The sequence below is a fragment of the Parasteatoda tepidariorum genome, chromosome 5 (genome assembly GCF_043381705.1).
Source record: "Parasteatoda tepidariorum isolate YZ-2023 chromosome 5, CAS_Ptep_4.0, whole genome shotgun sequence".
Lineage (NCBI taxonomy): Eukaryota > Metazoa > Arthropoda > Arachnida > Araneae > Theridiidae > Parasteatoda > Parasteatoda tepidariorum.
In genome coordinates, this window is record NC_092208.1 from 36,422,827 (window position 1) to 36,440,239 (window position 17,413).

Sequence of the window (17,413 nt, forward strand, 5' to 3'; positions counted from 1 at the left end):
TTAATAACAATGTGTATTGGATAAATATGAGCGAATACCTTACATTCAAAGTTGTGCCACCCAGAACTTACGAAAACAAATACATTTTACTCTAAGTGTACAAAATACCTTAATAACAATGTGTATTGGATAAATATGAACAAATACCTTACATTCAAAGTTGTGCCACCCAGAAATTTGCGAACAAGAACAAAGTAATTTCAGCGCACAGTAAAACAAATTTGGTCATTATTCTGCTCTATTTATGATGCATGTGTTATGCTTAATTAATCTACTAAACTAACATCTAAAGTTAAAAAATCAACCATTTCTTATATGAATCATAATAAACAACATATGTAAAGAGAGACAGAACTCACTTACTAACCCATAAAAATCATCATTTTTTTCATAATATATCGCAATTAATCCGAAACTTGTTTAATAGTTTGTTAAAACTATACTCTACATGAAAATCGACCATTAATATTTAAGAAAATTGAAAAAAATTTTAATTTGCTCATTTTTTTTCCAAAAAGTTATCCAAAATCCCATGGATGGGTGATCGTGTAAGGCTAAGGGTGGGGGCACTAGTGGTTAAATTGCTCTCGCAAGACTTCCGGGTTACTGCTTCCGATATATTTTTACGCCGCAGATTGAAAAAACGCGCCATCATATTATTGCATCATATCTTTTGCAGTATTTCACATGTACCGAGTTCTTTCTTTCAGCCTTTAAACTTCAGCATTATCATATTAATATTATAATCATTAGAATATTTTCTAATTAGGCTAACTTAAAAAGATATTTTTAAAGANTATTCTGCTCTATTAATGATGCAGGTGTTATGCTTAATTAATCTACTAAACTAACATCTTCAGTTAAAAAATCAACCATTTCTTATACGAATCATAATAAACAACATCTGTAAAGAGAGACAGAACTCACTTACTATAACCCATAAAAATCCTCATTTGTTTCATAATATATCGCAATTAATCCGAAACTTGCTTAATAATTTGTTAAAACTATACTCTACATGAAAATCGACCATTAATATTTAAGAAAATTGAAAAAATTTTTATTTGCTCATTTTTTTCCAAAAAGTTATCCAAAATCCCACAGACTTTCATTAGTTGGCTTGCCACCCAATTTATTGTAAGCAAAGTACATGACGTCATGCGCCAGAGTTCTGATCTACGCTACCTGTAGCTCACTTTGACTGCCAATTGTGAATAAGAACCATTTCTTAGCTCAGACCAATTTCTCAATGCAAGCTACAAACTAAAATAGTAAGAGCAACAACTGTTTGATTTTTTTCGCACTATCTTCTTTTAAAAAAAAAAAAAACAAATCGTCAAAATCCAGAATATAGTGTGCTGGCTAATCTGATTTGAAAAATGAATGAGACGAACAGATAAGAACTTGATCTTTTGTGATAAACCTTTACATGGTGGGAAACTTTCAGTGGTTTTCAGCTAGAGCGGGTATTTTAAGAAGCTTACTGTATGACGTAAAGAAGAAATTTAATTTACTGCTTGATATATGAGATAATAAAAGTTTATTCATTTAGAGGCATTTCAGATAAACATCCTTTTTAATCTTCAAGTATTTTCCTTGAACTATCTTCCTGTAATCTTATATCTTCGTATATATACATTTTTTGTGAACGATCCTCGTATATATATATTTTGTAAAAACTTGAAAAATGCTCGAAGCAATTAAATACAAAAGGGGTCGCTTGGAAATAATCGATCAATTACTTTTACCATCCAAAACTCAGTATGAAATTATCGATGGAGTTAAAGCTGGATGGGTAGCTATAAATTCAATGAAGGTAATTTTAATTATTACTTATTTTAAAATTATAGTTGAATATTTGTTTATGTATTATCACTTTTTATGATTTAGAGTTCATTTTACATTAAGGGTATTTGACCTGCAGTTATATGGAGTATGTGCTGCCCTATGTATATCTACATAAATACAATAATAGAATTATTAAAAGAAATGCCTAATAGTAAAATATTTTTTAATGGGAAGACGTAGAGATTCTCGTCAAGACACAATTTTTTTGCGTTGTAATATTTCGAAATAAGGAATAGGTAAATCAAGTAATCAAAATGCTAGAGAATATAAAGTCGTTAGTTGTGTTATTTAAATTTTATGCTAGTTTATCTTCTTGTTCAAGCAATTGTTGTTGTTTTTTAAACTGCATTTTTGAGTATGCATAATTTTAAATTATTTTGCAACTAGAAGATATTTTACATAAGATTCAGTGAACCTGACAAAATACATAGGTACTATCCCTGTGGCAGAATTTTTTCGGACAATCTACGACAAACCACTCTAGCACTATCAGTGTTTTCACTACAGCGCGAGAATCTCACATATTTTTTTCTTTTCTCGCAATAGAAAATGATAAACGCGAGAAGTTAGCGCTCTCCATTAATCAATTTCAAAGTGCGCGAATTTTGAAAAAATTTCGTCTTTTGCCATTTTGAATAAAATCCGTTTCACTTTTCTTCCTTGATCTTTCATTATTTTAAACATTGGTCCTTGTTATCTAGCTTCCCTATTTACCAGTATTGTTCAGAACCGGTGCGAACAGCAGAACACCCCCCCCCCCTCCCGAACCACGGAACCCCTTTCAGAACACATTTCTCTGCTACCACGTGTTCACCGTAGGTAAGGTTTCTTCATGTAAGTCTTACAATGAATGGACAAATGAAAATGAAACAAATGTCAGTAGAAACGGTCAAAACGAAACAAGTATGGATATTTTTCAGCCAAATAAATATAATAGCTGATGAAAAAGTATATATAGAACATTTTCCATATGATGATGCAGCAAAAATATTCAATTAGAAGATGTTAAAATTGTATTATAGTTGAAGAAATAATTTTTTTCCAAGTCAATTTGTGTTTTTTTAATTTTTAGAAATCTCACTTAACTTTTTGAAATCTCACCCTGTTTTTGAGTAAGGGTGAGAAATTCTCTCCCATTTTTTTTCTGTTATGAAAACACTAATATCTTTCTGCAAGATACTTTTAAAAATAACTACTATGCATGTTACTAATTTTAAGTAACAGAAACTTACTTTTTGTTTATAAAAAGAAAAATATTTGAAACAAATAGAATTGTATATAATTTTTTTTTAATTGAATATGTATATTTTCATTATTCTAATATTATGGACGATATTCTCGCATTTTGCGTTAGGAAATATGCATTTATTATTAATTTTGTAAATCATCATCACATTGAGAAATAAATAATTAGAAATCTTGAAATTCGTAGCAGTGACTATCCCGAAAAATCACATGAATCAGACTCTTCAAAAAGAGGTTGCGAAATGTGTGTTTTATTTCGAGATTGGGTTGTTCTAATAAATAATATTGCATTAAAAATATCGGATTTTACGAACTATGCGGAAATCAATCACAATACTAATTGCAACAACAACAAAAAAATGACTGAGCCATGATATTAAATATTTAATATTCAAATTTTCCATATTGTCAAAAATATATCAGGATATTTAAAAACCATGTGAAAATCAATATCAAAAATGCACTCAAAACATAAATTTAGGATACTATCGGCATAAGTTGGGCGCTTCTAAAAGTGATTTGTTAAATGTGCAATACAAATTTTACATACAGAAATTATAGACACTGAGAAATAACCACGAGTTTAAAAAACCCTGTGGAAATCGGCAGCACTTGAAATCAAAATTAAACAAACGATGCCAAAAAAGCTATAAAATGTTTACATTAAAGGTAAGTAATATATATTTTTTAATAGCAATAATTGTATAACTAAAAGCAATAACTATTAAAACACTGCATGGATTAACGAGGGTATCGACGCAACCGAGCGTCTCAACTAGTGAATTCTTAAATCCCTGATTCGAACTTGACATGACATATTAATATCAGTATTTTTTTGAAAAATCTATAAATAACTGAGTAAATCTTAAAAATTAATAATAACTGAGCAATAACTCATCAGGATTTTAAAAACAAATTAATAAAAACTCGTATCAGTAATTGCAGTAAAAAATGATCCAAACACAACATATATTTATGGTTCAGGGATGAGATTCTTCCGCGGATTCGCGGATTTCCGCTTTTTCTCAGATTTTTCCATTTTTCCCGCTAATTTCCGCTGAAATTTTTTTTTGCTCAAGTTAAAATATTTTATGAGGAATTAAATTTTCCGCGGAGCGAAATTATTAAAGTCCTCATTCCTCCCTCTGAAGTTTCTCTAAAAATCATTTCCTTGGGATAAAACTGGTTGATCTTTATACAGGGATGAGATTTTTTTCGCTTTTGTCTCTCGAATTTCAGCCTTTTTATCAAAAACTCAGATTCTCTAAAAGTTTCGTTTTTTTTAAAATTTATTTATTTATAAATATTCCGTGTTTTTTTTAAAAAAAATTCAGTCGTTGAAGTCAAATTATTATATTTATTTACGATTTTCAAAGAAAAACAGAAAATTCAAACTACGTCCTAGCTGCTAATCCTTCCGCATGTTTACTTATATTAGCTATTTTCTCCGATTTCACGCACAGAAAATAAGATTTTCCGTATTTTTTATCCGTCGGCGGGATAGCTCGTATTTTCGTAATTTAGACGTCGCTGCTTCTTGTATTCTGGAGAGAAAGCAAACAAAAAAAGCGAAAAAAAATAGAGGTGGATTTGTGGTGAAAATATTTATTTGCTCATTCAATTAATCTTGTAAATTTTTATTTATTGTGTAAACAAAAAACAATTCAAACAAGCCTTTTAGAAATCCCAAGTCCAGACTCTGCAAATATCTCGATTTTTATTCACGCGATTTTAATATCAATCATCGATTTTCGTATTTACCTGATTTAAAAGTTGCGCATTGCAATTCTTATTTACGCTTTTTAAATATCGTACATTATGACTCGTATTTACGAGATTTAAAAATCTAATATCGTGTTTTGTATTTTTGCATTTTTAAAATCGCGATTTTATTATCAAACATCGATTTTCGTATTTACCTGATTTAAAAGTTGAACGTTGCGATTCTTATTCAGGCCATTTAAATATTGTACATTGCGATTCTTATTCACAAGATTTAAAAAACCAATATCGCGATTTGTATTTACGAGCTTTTAAAACCCTATGTAGCTACGCGAGCTTAAAATCCAATGTCGTGATTCGTTTTTGCAGTTGTAATATCGCGCGATTTAAAAATTTTGCATCGTGATCTAAAAATTACGCATCATGATTTGTATTTTCGCATTTTTTAAGTTCGATGTAGAGTTTCATATTCACCTGATTTAAAAGCCTCATTCGGAATTTATAATCACATGTATTACAAGTTTAAACAAAAATTTGACAAAAAAGTGCGATTTTTATATATATATATATTCTTGGATTTCCTCTTTTTTACTCTCTAACTACTCTCATCCCTGATGGTTGAATCAACACGAATTGTGAGAGTTAAAATTAAAACTTAAAATTTTCGTGAGTTGTGGGGGTTAAAAAGAAAACTAACGCATGATTTAAGTTTTTTATGTGCGTTATATATTAAAAATATTGTATAGATTTTATTGCAATCAAATTTTTTTTAAAAAATGACAAGTGTACCTCATTCATTAATTAATTTACTACGAATCTGAATTTGTAATAAAATCGTCATTCATAAGCTAATTTGGTGTTTTTTGAAAATAAAATGAAAGAATGAACATTTTTAATTTTGTATTATCAATTTGAAATTCTGGAAGCTGTTCATTATAGAATTTTTCAATTTCTTACCGTAATGCATGAGACAATTTCAGCATCCTGAAACAAATATTCCTTTTTTGTTGGTTTTGTAAAGTTAACTATTTTTGATTTTATTTTGCTTTTAAATGTTAATGTAAGAGCCGTGATGACTCAGGGGGTAGAGCGATGCCTGGTCATTATGAATACCGCATCTGGCTTGCACCAACAACAGTGCTGATGTAAGATATCCTCAGTGGTGAACAAATCGTGGGTTAGAGTCTCCTTGATGTCGGGCTAGCCGTGGGAGGGTTTCCTCAACACGTAACACAAATGCGAGTTAGTTCTATCAAAAGTCATCCATAATGACAAATTTCTCCCAATACTTGATCCAGGAGCTCTCTTGTCTTCTGGACTGGGTTCAAAATTACAAGACTACGGAGTTGAACATTGGTAGTTGTAAACCAAAAAAATTTGGTCGGCTGTTAAACGAAAGTTATAAAATAAAAAGTTAATGTAATGTGATTGTAAACAAGCTGGAGCTTGCTAAAAAAAATATTATCTATTTAAGTTGTTGTTTCAAGCTTATATTGCGATTCAAATCTCCAAGAAGAGAATACAAATTTTTTCCCCCAATCCAAATCAGATTTGAGATATTTAATTATCCCATTCACTGATTTTTATGTATAGTTTCTTCAGAACCAGGTTATAAATAAATATATTTTTTGTTTCTTTAGGTTCGTGGTGCACCTGCTATCTCTATTGTAGCTGCTCTCAGTTTGGCTGAAGAACTTGAGAAGAAAGAATTTAAAACTAAAAATGATCTACATCAGTATTTATGTGAAAACTTAAAGTTCTTATCTACGTCTCGCCCTACCGCTGTTAATCTTTCTAAAGTTGTTGATTTATTTATTGAACTTTCCAAGCAATTTTTGCAAGATGAAAACCTTAATAAGGATACTATGAAAGAAAAGTAAATATGACTATAAATAAATGTCATTTTTACCTAAATTGTTATTTTAGTGGTCAAAAATACATTGAATTATTTCTTATTCTTTCCTTTCAAGTATAAGTTAGTGAAATTTCCAAATGCAGTTTAAAAATTATTTTAATTCAGAAACTTTACAATATAAGATCAAAGGGGAAGTTTAAGTTTGGAGTATGTGTTAGTAAGAGAATTATCATTACATCGGCTAACAATTTTGAACTTGTGCAAAATTTAAAACCCTCTTAGGAACTTATTTGTACCATAGCTTTGATTTATTTAAAATAGGCAAAAGATAAACAATTTATAAATTTTTCCTATTGAAGCTATAAACAAGAGGGTATATAGTATTAATTGAATATTTTTCAACCGATTCATCTTCATAATCTTTTTTTTTCTACAGCTTTCTACAAAATTCTATATGCATAGTAATTACCTTTTTTTATTTTAAATTTGTATTATTACAGCATTCAATTTTATTTTATAGAAAAGTACTGCTTTATATGTTTTTTATTTATACCTCTTTTCATTGTAGTCCCAGTTTATTCTTAATCAATTCGTTGTTAATATAGTTTTTTTTTTTTTATATGAAGGGAAAAAGCATATATTAAATGTTATGTGTTCTTAGTCTTTTCTTTTTTTAAGTAAATATATATTTGGCCTGGATTCGAAACACTAAGTTAAAGCTCTAATAAGGAATTTTTGCTGAAATGTTTACTCCTGTTTACATTTATGAGCTTAAGATAAAAATTAGAGGTTTGATTATTTTATTTTTTTTAACAAATGTGTTTTGTTTTCCATTTTAATTTCTACTGCCTCAAGTGTTTTCTATATCAATAATATTAAGTGCCAAAATAATAAGCCTATTATGTTATTAAATTATTATTTCTACACTGAATTTAATTTGTTTAATTCTCAGTTCTAAAGCGGAAAAAAAAACTGACCATCCTGACAATCGGATTTTCACGTTCTAGAACTCAATCCTAATGGCTCGAGGGGGTAACCTCAAAAATTTTTATTAATAAGTGCAAACTATATTTTAAGTTACGAAATCAGACACAAAAATGTACCTACTCTGAATAAACACAACTTTTTTCAACGAACTCCGATTTCTGACCCCCAAAATATAGGGAGTAGCTGCAATCTGATAATTAGGGTCCCAATGGTTTGGTCAGGAGAGTGCTCCAAAGTTTGAACCCCTAACTTTACTTTTTGCGTATTTTACAGTGTATCGAGAACTTTTTAAGCGAATTGAAAATTTTTTACACTGAATAAATAAAATTCGTTTATCCAAAAATTATACCATACAATAAATAATCTTTACTAAATATTTTTATTATTTTATTTAAGATTGGTGGAAGTTTTGGTAAGATATAAAAAATTTTGTGCCATTTTAAAGAATATAATTTTACAAGGCGAATTACAAAATTTGAGCGAAATCGGTAGAATAGTTCCTGAGAAATCGAATTTTCAAAAAGTTTTATTTTTAAGATTCTATTTTTGAGGAACTATTTGTCCGATTTCGCTCAAATTTTGCCATGTAAAATTACATTCTTTAAAGATTATACAAAAAATTTTATACCTTACAATTCAAACATTTTCCGACCAGGCTTAATTAAAGTAATGAAATCTAATAAATATTTTCTATAAGTTTTTTTTTTTTTGCACGGAACTATCTTTGTATAAATTATTTTTACATTTAAGTGCAAAAATTTTTAATTCGCTTTAGAAATTCTCGAAACATGCAAAATTAATATTAAGGAGTCTTAAACTTTGGAACGCCCTCCAGACCAAATTACTGCGACTTCTTAATTTGACCGTCAGAAATTCCAATCCATTGAAGAATGGGTATGTGTCAATGCTGAACAATTGAGTAATAATTCAGAAAAAGTACGTTTTTGTGTCTGATTTCATAACCTAAAATATCATGTGCACTTATTAATTAGCATATTTGAGGTCACCTCCTTGAGCTATTTAAATTGAGTCCTAAAGCGTGAAAATCGATCATTAGATCATAAGTTATTCAGGAGGGTCGTCTTTTTTTCGGTGCATTGTACATCTTTACCTTTATGTATCGATTTACATTGCTCCCTTGATAGACTTAAAAACAGTGCTTTACTGTATAATCTTTTTTACTTTTCATTTATTTATGTTTTTACACTCATGTAAATTGCAGTCTTAGTTTCACAAAACAGAATTTGCTTTACAAAATTAGGGTATTTAAGAGCGCACTTGTGTTTATACTTATGCTTGTATGTTTATACTTATGTTTTATGTATGCCTTTTAGCAATAAAATTATCTAATAAATTTTCAATTGGAGAAAAAAATTCGTAAAATATTAGTAGCAAGAATTTTAAATGAAAAATTAAAGTTGAATCTATTTTTGACAAATTTTTATGTTCATTAAGTTTTAAGAGGTTTGCCAAGTTTCCAATTGTGAATTACCTTTTCACATAATACTTTTTATCATCATTTTATTGTTGTAGTATAATCAAGGAAATGGAAAAATTGTTATTGTCAGACATTCTAATTAACAAAGCTATTGGTTCTTTTGGAGGAAAATACATTACAGAATATGTAAAAGATACATCTGTATCCATTCTCACTCACTGTAATACAGGAAGTTTAGCCACTGCCGGATATGGTACGGCATTGGGTAAGTAATTTCATTGTGTTATTGCATTAAACATTAAATACATGTTACTGGTTTAATTTATTCTTTGGAAAATAAATTGCCAACAGAGCTTGAGAATGTAAATTCTAATAATCTAGATACTCTTTAGAAGAAATTTTCTTATGACTTATTTTAGCAACATACTTATATTTATTTGTTATGTTTTTCAACTTGTCTAAATTAGACTGCTTTCAACTATGTAATTGGAATATGGCTTATTCTAGAGTTAATATAGAAAAATTCTAAATATTCCAAAATTTTTGAAGAAATTAGTAAAAAAATTTTTCCTCATGTTTCATAACTTTTTGGAATTGTAACAAATAAAAAAAATTAATTGTAAAAAGCCTTATTTCTGAAGGAAAATAAATTATGATTATGTAAACAAGTTAGCAATAGTGTAAAAATGTTACAGTTTTGCAGAACTAATTTTGGAGACATGGCTTAAAAAGCAATTAATAAAAATAATATGGAAAATATTTTGCGAATTTGGACTATCTTCTATTTTCAATAAGGCTGATTCAAAACTCATTAATAAAAGGTAAAGATATTTTACTGTTTTATTACAAAGCGTTTTAGTTTAGACTTTCATTCTCTTAAGCTTGTGGCACATAATAATGCAAATTTCTGTAAGTACATTATAACCAAGTTTATAATATAAAAAATTCCCCAAATCTACGAGCATGGTACGGAAACTTATTTAATAATATTGACAACAAAAATTTTCAATTTTATTTTATTTTTTCGGCAGTAGTTCAATATCAATAATCATAGTGCTTGTTGTTGGTTCTACGCACACAACATGTTGTCAGTGGTGTTTTTATATCCTCATTTCTATCCCTAACCTTTAAGAACATTAAACTGCTTGCTATGAATTCATAAAAAAAATACTGATGATCTGAAAAATAGAAAATGTTTAAACGATTGGATTTTATTCCTTAAAACTTAAAAACAAAGTGATATATCCAAATATACATTATCGCAAAGGATAGCTGTACTAGTTATAAATATATCTTAGGCAAACCTCAGAAACTATAACTGTTTCTTAGTAGATAATTTGTTTTTATTTTTGTAAGTTGTATGTATTTAAACATTAAGTTACTGATAATGCTTCATTAAATATCTTTTACTAGGCGTTATTCGATGGCTTTTTGAAAACAACCACCTTAAACATGTGTATTGTACTGAGACACGTCCATATAATCAAGGAGCCAGATTAACAGCATATGAATTAGTTCATGATGGTATACCAGCTACTTTAATTTGTGACAGTATGGTTGCAGCTCTAATGCAATCTGGTAAAGTATCAGCTGTTGTTGTGGGAGCTGACAGGGTTGTATTGAATGGAGACACAGCTAACAAGATAGGAACATATCAGCTTGCTGTATGTGCTAAATATCATAATGTTCCATTTTTCATTGCTTGTCCTAGGAGTACATTGGATTTTAGTCTTAGTTCTGGGGAATCTATACCCATTGAAGAAAGACCATCTAATGAAATGTTGATGATCAACTCCATTCCAATTGCTGCTCAAGGTATGTTTGAAAATTTCCATATAACCTACGTATATATACATTAAAGGCTAACATAACTCTATAAAAAGAGCTGAATATATCTCTTCCCGTTATAAATTATAATAAAGTAATTGCATTAAAAATGATAGTTTTATATAACATAGAAAATGAAAGCAATATGTTACACCAAAATGGAAGATAAATATCATATATCCCAAAGTATAAGTCAATCCCTTATTTTTGATTTTGAGATAGCAAATATCAGAAGTATAAGTTGACTACTGAAAAAATTCAACTATGAAAATTTTTAAAATTAAAAAACATTATAAATAATAATTAAGTCTGCAGTTTTTTTTCAAGCTAAAAATATTTAACATTGCACTTGGTGTATGATACATTTGCCGTCAAATAAGGAATATTATGTTACTGTTTTAGTTGCATACCTTCAGCAACTTACTTGCAATGCTATATTTGCATACTTATCTTTGCCTGCAATGCTATACTTACATACTTATCTTCGCAACTTATTTACTTCATTTAAGTTATCTACGTTTCACTTATTTGTTATGCAGTGGTGCCCTGAAGCACTAATTTGTATATTGTTTAAGAAAAGAATTAAATTTCTTCTTCGCATTGGTAAAGAACTTTCATCATGTATATGAGCAGTAATAAGAATGAATGCTTAAATCTACCTGCATGTTTAAAAATTTCTTATTGAAAATTCTTTTTTCACAGTGGAAACAAAATGAGCAATAAGTTGGGTAGAAATGGGAGGTTAAAAAAAGATAGTTCATACCAATAATCAAACTGTCTAATGTATTTTTTTAAAATTAAGAGTAAGTAAATACTATGTCAAAAAGATGAGTTTCATCAACAAAGATTAGTTAGCGATACTTTTTTTATTTTATTTTGATTTTTATTCATTTTACGAATTAATGTAAGAATGAAGAATATGTTGTCTCTAAACAATTAAATTTATAATTCTGTAATTGTAAATCGTATAGCATATAAATTGATTAAAATGCTTGCAAATTTATGATTTGACCGGACATATTAGTTGAATAATTTTAAAACTTTATTTTAAAAAAGCGAACCAACTTACATACAAAGCAGGACAACGATACAAAAGAACACATTGAGCCAGCTCAAATTATAAAGCAATCCGAAAGAAACGGTAAAACAGGTCCGGAGGTTTGCGTAAATATAAATAAAAAGCATAAATATTAATATAACTTTACATATAAAATCTTACAAAAAGGGCCTAAAAATTAATAGTGAGGCACATAAATAAATGGTGTAATAGTTTACATTTTTGAATAGGTATAAAATGCTGGAATCCTGCTTTCGATGTTACACCAGCTGAACTGATAACAGGAATTATCACAGAAATTGGAGTTTTTCAACCAGAAGAGCTTAAAAATAATGTTATTAAACTTTCAGATATGAATTTATTAAATTAATTCATGTTATGCATTTATGTAACTAGAAGAATAAAAATTATTTTATTATTGTGGTGTTTTTATATATTCTGCTTTATTTGCATATTATGAATAATTTAAAAGCTAAGCATACTAAGCTTTGTCTTTATCTTTGTAATAAATGTAGAATTTGAATATAAATAAAGAATATATTTACAGGGAGAAAATTTGGGAATAAAAAAAAATAAGGTATCAACCTTGATTCATCTGTTAAGTTAAATAATAAAATAAAAATAATTATAAAAGACATAGAACATGATTTGGTTTCAACTCTTTTGTTTCAGATTTTTTTTTTTTTTTTTTTTTTNTAGTTAGCGATACTTTTTTTATTTTATTTTTATTCATTTTACGAGTTTATGTAAGAATGAAGAATATGTTGTGTCACTAAACAATTAAATTTAAAATTTTGTAATTGTAAATCGTACAGTATATAAATTGAATAAAATGCTTGCAAATTTAAGATTTGACCGGACATATTAGTGGAATAATTTTAAACTTTATTTTAAAAAAGCGAACCAACTTACATACTAAGCAGGATAAAGATACAAAAGAACACATTGAGCCAGCTCAAATTATAAAGAAATCCAAAAGGAACAGTGAAACAGGTCCGGAGGTTTGCATAAATATACACTCATGTCCATAAATTAAGGATAATGAAGTTCAGGCACAGAAAGAGACTGAAGCCAAACAAATTTGACTTCTTTGTAAAGTCTATGTATTAAACAAAAGGTAAAGATCAAAAAAGATGCTATATGTTTGACATAATTAATAAAAATTACAATTTTTACTCCCTGGAGCAAATTTCAAAAAAGAACCTATTTACAAAAAACAGTATAACATGGTTAGTATGATGGTTAATACGGAGTATGCCTCCCGGACGATGCAATACAGGCCATACAACGCCTGGGCATGCCGAGTATCAAATTATCAATCTGATCTTGGGGAATATTACACCACTCATCAAGCAATGCTCTCCGAAAGTCCGGTAGACAGATGGGAGGGGGTTTATTGGCTGCAATTTGTCGGCCAAGCATATCCCATACATGCTCTATTGGATTCAAGCCCGGTGAGTATGCTGGCCAATCCATACGGGTGATATCCTCCGATTGAAGGCATTCGTCGACAATGTTTGCACGGTGAGGACAGGCGTTGTCGTCCATAAACAGAAATTCAGCACCCATGGCGCCCCGAAACAAACGTACATGTTGTTCCAGAATGACATCCCTATAGATGTGACCTGTCATCGTTACACTCTGAACATGCAGGTCAGTTCTGGAACCAAGAATAATTCCTCCCCAAACGAGCCATCCTGCACCACCGTAACGGTGTCGTTCAATGGTGTTGTCTTGGTGGTAACGGGTACCTGGCGCTCTCCATATGAAAGTCCGGCGAAAATCAGGCTGCAAACTAAGCCTGGGCTCGTCGGAAAACATCACACAAGACCACTGTTGCGGTGTCCACAATGCATGCTCTCTCTACTCCAGGCGACAGTCAGTTGCGGTAAGTGGAACACATCTGACACGCCTATGAGCATATAGACCAATGTGCCCTAAGCATCTGTACACGGTCTGCCTTGAAACTGTCGCACTGGTAGTTGAAGAGAGCTGACGAGACAGGTCTGATGCTGTGCTCCGTCTGTTTCGTTTGGCAGTAACTGCCAAATACCGGTCTTCATTCGGCATTGTAACTCGGGGGTGACCTGTGCTGTAACGTCTACTCACATTACCATCATCTTGGAATCATTGCCAAAGCCTGGAGATGACACTCTGGGTGGTTGCAAGTTCCTCGGATACTTCCAGCTGGGTACGTCCGCATTCCAGTCGTTTGATGATTCTGCCACGTAAAAAATCATCCAAATGCTTCCTTTGTGCCATAACGATGCGGTTATTGCACTGAAAGGCTTTTAAAGCGCTTGTGAACAATTTTACTTCTTTGCCACCATTCCTTATATACCCCTATCTTACACTCTCGTCATTGTGACCTACTACTAGCGTCATCTAGTTGTTTCCTGTAATTTGCATATTCTTCTTCAGGATGTGTGTGATAATTCTACAGGTGAAATTTTAATTTTAGAGTTTGATTTCCGTGTGATTCTGAATTATCCTTAATTTATGGACATGAGTGTAAATAAAGAGCATAAATATTAGTATAACTTTAAATATGAAATCTTACAAAAAAGGCCAAAAAATTAATAACGAGGCACATTATACATGGTGTAATAGTTTACATTTTTGAATAGGTATAAAATGCTGGAATCCTGCTTTTGATGTTACACCAGCTGAACTGATAACAGGAATTATCACAGAAATTGGAGTTTTTCAAGCAGAAGAGCTTAAAAATAATGTTATTAAACTTTCAGATATGAATTTATTAAATTAATTCATGTTATGCATTTATGTAACTAGAAGAATAAAAATTATTTTATTATTGTAGTGTTTTTATATTTTCTGCTTTATTTGCATATTATGAATAATTTAAAAGTTAAGCATACTAAGCTTTGTCTTCATCTTAGTAATAAATGTAGAATATATTTACAGGGAGAAAATTTGGGAATAAAAAAAAATAAGGTATCAACCTTAATTCATCTGTTAAGTTAAATAATAAAATATAAATAATTATTCAGAAAAATTATTAAAGACATAGAATATGATTTGGTTTCAACTCTTTTGTTACATATTTCAGATTTTTTTTTTTTTTTTTTTTTAAATTTACTATTTATAGTCCAGTTTTATTGATTATAAATATCAGATCTATGATCGTGACAAACATGAAGAATTTTTTTAAAATAAGACAACTAAACTAGCCTGTAATATAAAATCTATTAGCTTTTGATACAAATATACAATTTTTACAGTGATAAGAAAAGTTCCATCTAAAGTAGACACAGTATCACATAAACCAATTAAAATCATATGGAGGAAAAAATCCATTGGGGCGAAATCGGTCACGCAAATATGGAAATGCTTGCTGTAGATCTGGATCCAAATCTGAAAATAAAATGTACTAGCAATTCAAAGAAAAAAATAAAAAGATGCATGTATACATTTTAATAAGAAGTAATCAAAACTTAACATATTTTTCTAAATGATCAAAAATTTCTATTTTACAATTTGTAAACTTGGTTTTGTTTAAAGTAGTTGTACAGACCTCAACACTAACTATCTAGATAACTTTGACAGAAATAATAAAATAATGTAAAATTGTGAAAATTAAATTTGGGAAACTTAGTTTGTCTCGAACCGTCTTCCCCCCTCAGGAAGGGTTTATTCGATTAACAAAATAATAATGAAGATAAACAAATTTATGAAGAGTCCGATTAAAAGATAAATTATTTTGTGAAGGGTCTGTTAACGGACCCAAATTTCTTCTAAACAGACCCCAGGAAAAGCTGACGAATTTCAAGGAAGTTGCATTTTAAAGTTGTTGTAAGTAATAAGAAATTATCTGTGAATCTCAAAATAGCAGAAAACATTGCTTAATTGCATTGTTCATTATTGTCCTGATATTCTAATGAAAAATATTTTGTCCTAACTAGCTAGATTTTCATTACAAAATCTTTTTCACAACTTGCAAATAGTATTTTTCATATTAAATCAATATAAACTAAAGCTTTTATTTTAATATTTTAGTGATATGTGGATGTTGGCAAATGATTGAAATTTCCTTAGGGTATCCGCACACCAGGAAATTCATGATTTTAACTATTTTTTTATAACTCCTGTCCTCCATAAAATACTAATCCCCCCCCCCAAATTTCCCAGTGTACTGAATATCTGAATTTGTAACAAAATCCCCACTGACAGTCATATTTTATTAAAATATAAAATGTTTTTATCATGTTCTTTAAAAAAATGAAAGAAAAGCCATCATTTCTAGAGCGGATTATCTTTTTAACTTCTGTGATTTCAGAATTTTTATTATTATTTATTTATTTTATCTTATCGATTTCAAATTCTAGCTGAAGCAAGCCAGTCATTGGCGAATTTTTTTTATTCCGAAATGAGAACAGAAATATCAGGAGTATTTCTTTCCTTTCCAATGAACAAGAAAAGTATCTTTAGAATATAGTTCTGCAAAAAAAAAAGAAAAACAAATTATTCTCTTTCTTTACTCTGCTTTGTTTTAAATTTAAAATCTATAAATATGAAGATGCAGAGTATAACAGTTTTGGTCATATCTATCATTTTGATTGATGTTGTTATAATGCTTTTTTAAATTTATTGTTGTGTTTTTGTCAGAGAAAATAGTAACTTTGTTAGTCATGGAAAGTCATGAATTTGAAAATCTAAAATGTAGCAGATACCCTGTTTCCTTTATTCTTTGGTATTTCCTTTAGTGAACACATTGTTTCATAGAATTTGCTGTTATTCTAAAATTTTGTTTAAGCTGTGTAGTGTTATTTAAAAATTCTTTTACATACAAGTAATATACATACTAAGTCAGTGTTTTCACGATAGCGCGAGAATCTTGCATATTTTTTTCTTTTCTCGTATTAAAAAATTATTACGGCGAGAAATTCGCACCTTCTATAAATCAGTTTCAAAATTCGTGAATTTCTCGCATTTTGGAAAATGCTTTGAATTACGCCATTTAGAACAAAATCCGTTTCACTTTTCTTCGTGGATCGTTCATTATTTTCAACATCTGCCCCGTTATCTAGCTTCCCTATTTACCAGTATTGTTCAGAACCTTTTCGAACAACAGAACACAACCACGAAACCCCTTTCAGAACACATTTCTCTGCAACCACGTGTTTACCGAAGGTAAGGTTTCTTCATGTAAGACATTCAAATTTTTTATGCACTTATGTAAGATGGACAAATACCTTGTAAAGGCAAAATCTTCTATGATGATGCACCAAAAATATTCAATTCTTTAAAAAATAGAAGATGTTAAAAATGTATTTTAATTAAAGAAATGATTTTTTTCAAGAGTTTTTTTTTTTTTTAGTTTTTAAAAATCTCACTTAACTTTTTGAAATCTCACCCTGTTTTTGAGAAAGGGTGAGAAATTCTCACCCATTTTTTTTCGATGATGAAAACACTG

At 29.5% G+C, this 17,413-nt stretch overlaps 2 protein-coding genes across 6 annotated transcripts in view; one reads left to right on the forward strand and one right to left on the reverse strand.

The window, feature by feature from the left end:
• The first annotated feature begins 1,282 nt into the window (after window positions 1–1,282).
• Window positions 1,283–14,795, forward strand: LOC107447125 (methylthioribose-1-phosphate isomerase). Of its 2 annotated transcripts, none has more exons than XM_043050404.2 (5): window positions 1,283–1,816; window positions 6,456–6,691; window positions 9,191–9,360; window positions 10,509–10,910; window positions 12,210–12,397. In XM_043050404.2, exons 1-5 carry the CDS (start codon window positions 1,688–1,690, stop codon window positions 12,347–12,349), a joined length of 1,077 nt encoding a protein of 358 aa, XP_042906338.1. In that variant the 5' UTR covers window positions 1,283–1,687; the 3' UTR covers window positions 12,350–12,397. The 2 variants fall into 2 exon arrangements, with proteins under 2 accessions (XP_042906338.1, XP_071037393.1); XM_071181292.1 differs by lacking the exon at window positions 12,210–12,397 and adding an exon at window positions 14,607–14,795 and having other exon boundaries at window positions 1,320–1,816.
• Window positions 14,796–15,167: 372 nt separating this feature from the next.
• The window catches only part of LOC107446924 (F-box only protein 7), a 23,432-nt gene continuing 21,186 nt past the window's right edge, over window positions 15,168–17,413 (reverse strand). For all 4 annotated transcript variants that reach the window (XM_043050407.2, XM_043050406.2, XM_043050405.2 and 1 more), the window contains exon 9: window positions 15,168–15,354. In XM_043050407.2, coding sequence (XP_042906341.1) covers window positions 15,257–15,354 — 98 coding nt within the window. In that variant the 3' untranslated portion in view covers window positions 15,168–15,256. The remainder of the gene's footprint in view (window positions 15,355–17,413) is intronic.